This window comes from Syngnathus floridae, chromosome 14 (genome assembly GCF_059516105.1).
Source record: "Syngnathus floridae isolate MCC-2025c chromosome 14, RoL_Sflo_1.0, whole genome shotgun sequence".
NCBI lineage: Eukaryota > Metazoa > Chordata > Actinopteri > Syngnathiformes > Syngnathidae > Syngnathus > Syngnathus floridae.
The window spans coordinates 10,487,077-10,492,713 of NC_142426.1; the positions used below are offsets into that span (position 1 = coordinate 10,487,077).

At 35.9% G+C, this 5,637-nt stretch overlaps 1 protein-coding gene across 1 annotated transcript; it reads right to left on the reverse strand.

Moving 5' to 3' along the window:
* Positions 1 to 317: 317 nt before the first annotated feature.
* cahz (carbonic anhydrase) lies at positions 318 to 3,016 on the reverse strand. The gene is made up of 7 exons (XM_088397074.1): positions 2,856 to 3,016; positions 2,423 to 2,620; positions 1,710 to 1,828; positions 1,391 to 1,483; positions 1,170 to 1,232; positions 872 to 1,027; positions 318 to 726 (listed from the first exon to the last, which is right to left on the reverse strand). Exons 1-7 carry the CDS (start codon positions 2,887 to 2,889, stop codon positions 607 to 609), a joined length of 783 nt encoding a protein of 260 aa, XP_088253200.1. The 5' UTR covers positions 2,890 to 3,016; the 3' UTR covers positions 318 to 606.
* Between the last annotated feature and the right edge of the window lie 2,621 nt (positions 3,017 to 5,637).

Genomic DNA, 5,637 nt, shown 5'->3' on the forward strand with positions numbered 1-5,637 from the left:
GTCAGTTGATGTTACATTTTTTTCGTGGCCTTGTTTTTTAGGGCACGACTCATGTTTTACTCACTGCCAACATCCTCAAGCATCAGTCAGGATGTCACTTGAGTCCATTAAGACAGAATGTCCATAATTCGCGCAGTTTTAATTGCAAGTTATGGATATCAACAAGATTGATTGACATGTTAACTGACCGATCTTGTCATTAGTCACGTCGACAATTATTGATCGAGGTTTTTCTGGTCCCACCGAGCGTATTCAAGATACACTCTTTGTAAATGAAAGACAAATTCATGCAGCAAACTCGTTTCGAGTGCTGTAAATTAATGTTTCCCATTCTTTATTAAGCCAAGGCACAAGTTTTACACAAGAAAAAAAAATGCAGCAAACAAAATATCACAAAAATTGCATAACAGGTTAATTGCCATCTAAACATAAGAGTATTTAGTTATTTTATTTTTCACTATATGTTGCAGGCATACTACATTGTTTGTAGTCAATAAATAATTTTCGTACCAATTAAGTGAAACTGGATAATCCCCCTGATGATCTCTCACAATACTGTACTATGTTACAGCACATTGGGAAACATTAATATAAATGAGGCCTCATTTATTTGAAGGAGGCACGGACTTGTCGGCCCTTCAAAGGCTGAGGAGGCCGGTAGTTGTCCACCATGCAACACTCATCCTCTCCTTTTCCACTGAAGAGCAGGCTGCGGAATTTTGCCATCTAAGGATGAAGGACAGAAAGGTTTTCTTTTAAAGAAACAGATATTGACACTGAATGTGAACTAACTGAATATTTTGTCTCACAAAGTGCAAAACAAAATGCCATGAATATATTTCCTGCATGGTGGTTTGATTATTAAAAGTACCTGTGCAGGGCTGACGCTTATTGGCTCCTTCAGAACAATCCATGTGACACTCTCCAAAAGAGGTGGAGTGGTCAGAGAGCCATCATATGTCCAATAGTCCAGAGAACCAGGAAGAAGAGTTTCTGGGTTAAAGTTAGGAAAGGTTGACTGCATTCCCTGTTACAGAATAAATTATGAGTGTGTGGAAGGAGGTTCAAAAAACAATTTATAGGTTATTATAATGAATAGCTGGATCAGTATCACAAATTTACAACAGTATGTCCTCATAGAACAAATAAATCCCAGTGGAGAATTTCACCTTTGTCTTAATGGAATCCAAAGCATCCAACACTTTCTGCAGCCTGGGGTTGGCAGCACCAATCTAGAGGACAACAGAGCCAGTTAATAAAGAAAGCACCATTTTTGTTTTTTGTTTATCGTCAAATTTTAGAGCAGCAGTAGCTCACCTTATCATTACACTACAGTGACTGTGAGTGACTGATAATGGACACCAGTATTGACTTGATCGAGTAGACCCACCTTGAGTAAGACCCCAACCACAGCAAGTCCATCAGCCTGGCTGGCCGCCTCTCCAAAGTTGGGATATTTGGTGTTCCAGTGTACCAAGTGAAGCTGACAAGACAGTAAAAGCAAAATATTTTGTTGGTTTATGCAAGTAGATAAGAAGGTTGAAAGAAGATAAGTCATCATTTGAGAAATTAGTAATTTTATTCATTTTTAGTTTAGACAACTAAAACAAAAAAAAAGGGTTATACATACAAACCGAGCTCCCTTTCAGCCAGCCACAATGAACAACTTTTAATACTTAAAAAAAAAATATATTTTTTTTTTTCAGTACCTCACATGGGAACTTAATGCCATTGATTGTGTGCTCAGAACCTCTCTCATCACTGCCTCCCCAGTGGAAATGAAATTGCTTCAGACGATATGTTCCAGAAATAGGACCCCCAGTCAGGGCTGTAAGGATACAACATGGAAATTATGAAAAAACATAACATCCCAAATATTAACAATTTTGTTAAAATGATGATGCTATATATAGTATTTCATTATAAAATGTCTATTTTTTATATTAAACTTAAGTACTTTAATTTATCACCTTTAGAATTCCTGCAGCATTATTTTTTTCAGTATTGAATAACTTGTAAATGAATTCATAATGATTTGTATGATGTAATGTTGAGACATTCCATATAGTGACGCAAAAGAGCAGTGACTTGATCAGATGTTGTTATCTGCTGCAGTGCACACTGCACACAGCAGGGTGGAGGCATAAACAACATAGGCAGGCAGCCAGATAAAGTCTGGAAGGAATATTTTGCCACTGTACAGTCATGAGCCAACATGAACTCATAGATGATAAATGACAGTAAACATCTCAATCAAATTGTGGATAAGCTTTTGATGGAGTTTCAATACTTGGACAAACCTTGAAAGTGATTGCATCTGATGAGACATATCTAAATAATTGCATTGGCAGCCATTGCAGGAATAAGCCCAACATATGTTGACAACTGTATATAGAAAGTTACTGGAGCGAGTTACACTTACTTGAAGAATCGGCATCATCCAAATAGTCAACCTGGAAGGAGTGTCCATTGTTGAGAATGCCCAAAGAGTTGGATGGGTCATATTTGATTTTCAGAGGCTTTAGAGAGGGTGAAAACTGGGCTTCCTTCGGGACGATGTTGATGGGAGACTGTCTGGGGCCATTGGCTATTGGGAAACCTTCTTCCCATTTGTCAGGACCTATCAAACGTGTAAGTTGTTAAACAACAACAACAATAATAATGATAATAATAATAATAATAATAATAATAATAATAATAATAATAATAATAATAATAATAATAATAATAATGATGATGATGATGATAATAATAATAATAATAATAATAATAATAATAATAATAATAATAATAATAATAATAATAATAATAATAATAATTTTCTCCCCAGGACACTACAAACTGTTATAACTCACCGTTATTCGATCCGTATCCCCATTTATGAGACATGTCTGCTCCTTTGCGCTGCCTGGAATGGCAAGAAGGTGTGACAAATAGAAGTTTTTATGTATACAAGTGAGGCCAAGAAGTGACAGCTGATGTCAGACACCAGCCGGGGTGGCACAGCAGGTATTTATATAAGCGCCCCGGGTACTCACCCGGGTGGGTTTGGCTTGTTTCTGCAGCTGCGCCTTCATTCTGCTTGGAGGATAGATAGATAGCGCGATAACGTGATGCGGACAAGATTATTCTCTCCTGCTTTCTAGAATCTCAAGAAATACATTTGGGTTCACATAGTTTAAGTCTGTAAGGCTGCAGGGTATCGTTCTGGTTTTTGACTTTGCAGGGTCGTGTTTTGTCTGTTCTTTTTCTATAAAGTATGGTCCACCGGATTTCTTTGCAATTTCCTGACTTGAAATTTTCTTTCAGCGTTTGCCAGCGTTCCCTAATCAAAATTTTTCTCCACGTAGACTTCAAAATCAAGTTCTCCACGCTGTTGGTGGACCACTTATTACCCGTTATTGAATCTAGTCTGCAGGTGCTCGTAAACTGGTGCGTTTGTTATGTAGGGATTTTGTTTGTCAAGTGTTTTGCTGGTTTTCTTTAAAATTAATTCACATTAAATAAGTGACAATAAAAAATACTATATGCGGCATTGAACAAATAATAATTTAAAATGATAAATTTAGCCTATTTCTTTATATTATAATAAATATATTATACTATATTCCAAACTTCTGGACACCATTTTTCCCACTGCAGTTGTGAAGAAGTTTGAACACCCACGCTGTGAAAAGATGGATTCCTCATAATGCAAACTAATTCTTCCTTTGCACGAAACTATAGTTTGTATTGACAAGCTCAATCGTATTAATCACTTGGATGTTTTTTTTCAGGTTATCTGGCACTAATGTTATGAGCCTAATACCTCGGAAATATTTGTCTTGTTATTGATATGATCTAAAGTCGGAAATCTATTATTTATTCTTCCATCCTCTCATCTAGAGCGGTTCCTTACATGAATGTCTGCTGTCATGCTCTGTTTGAAATTGCAACCATTGAATATATCCACACTGCTAGGTGTGTCAATAGCCACATAGTCTAGTCTCATAGTCTTTTATTCTGACACTCCCAGTTGAAATCTATCAAAGTATGCCTTTATATTTCCTCCATCAGTTTGATGTCATTTCTTTTAATTCTTCCAAAACAAATATATGCTGCGCAGTGGTCACTCAGTGACTTATCCAAATTCTCCATGCTCAATTTACATCATGAGGAATCCCCTCATGTCCTGAGTTGGAGCTATGTGGCAGTTTGAAAGACCCAGAATGTCAGCTACTAAAAGTTAGGGAAATTATTAATCTTAAATAAACTAAAAAATTAAGATGCCATGTCAAATACCCTGCATCTATTTATGGATGATTGTGATTTTTCTTATTTGGAAAACAAAACAAAACAAAACAAAACAAAACAAAACAAAACAAAACAAAACAAAACAAAACAAAACAAAACAAAACAAAACAAAACAAAACAAAACAAAACAAACACTGTAATTTTGTTTGTTTAATGATAAAAATTAGCAGGAGTAATACTGTTCATCCGTACACACTACAGTAGTTATTTGCTGCCACCTTGAGGCTTAATGAAAGATTGATAGTTTTGTGGACATACGCATGACCCTAACATGTGAATCTTTAACATACGCGTGAAGCATTTCTTTGATACTTAAAAATATTCATTTATCTACATTTGACTTAACCAACACATTCATCAATTTTTCCCATTAGAAAATCTTAAATGTACTTAAAGGGGCTGCAGGATTATCAACCACCTTTCACCTGTAGAGGCAATTTTAATGTAATGCAAATGGGGAGAAAAAGCTGGCTGGCTTAAAACTAACACTTCAAATCAAGAACAGTGATGGACGCTTTGAGAATCTTTCATGTTCACATAACATTACTCCATCAGATGGATATAGTTTAAAGTGGATAATCATGCATACTTTACTCCATACTTTGTCTCAGCAGCTTCAATCAGTACAATAATGAAAACAATGCTCAGGTCAGTTGTTCTTAAAATAATATCTGGACTCCAGAAAGAAAACATGAAGGAATCTCAAATGGTATGTTTGCCCAAGGCATCAGGATATGAAAATTCATTGAAAAGGGCTGTATTCCAACTCATTTTAATGCTTCTAGGGACCGCAAAAATGTTGAGAATGTGATGAAATATCTTGTTTGGTTGTATATATACTATAGTGTATAGTTGAAATATCTTTTTAAAAGGTCTTAAATTCTACTTAGGCAAACCTGCAAGTAGTAATGTCAAATCACAGTATACGTAGGCCTATTGCACAATTGTTTTCCCACTTTGCCTACAAAATAAAACACTGCTAAATCAGCAGACATAATAAATTACAGTATGCAGTGCAAAAAGATCTTTTAGCTTGAGGCTAGTTCCTGAGCAAACATTTTTGTTTGTGGAAGTCTACTGAAATGCTCAGTATTTTTTTTTCAGGTGGTACTTTGTGTAACAGGTACATTTTACAATTCTGGATAATAATAATCACCTTTAATACTAGATACATATTTTGTGATAACAGGTCTGCATAACTTATTTAAGCGCATGAATGTGATATCACAATGGGGGGGGGGGGGTTAGGGTTAGGGTTAGGGTTAGGGGGGTAAACTTTTATTTTTGAAGAAAACACCGGAACTGTGGGTGGTAAGCTTGACACATTTACATCAGCCATTAAGC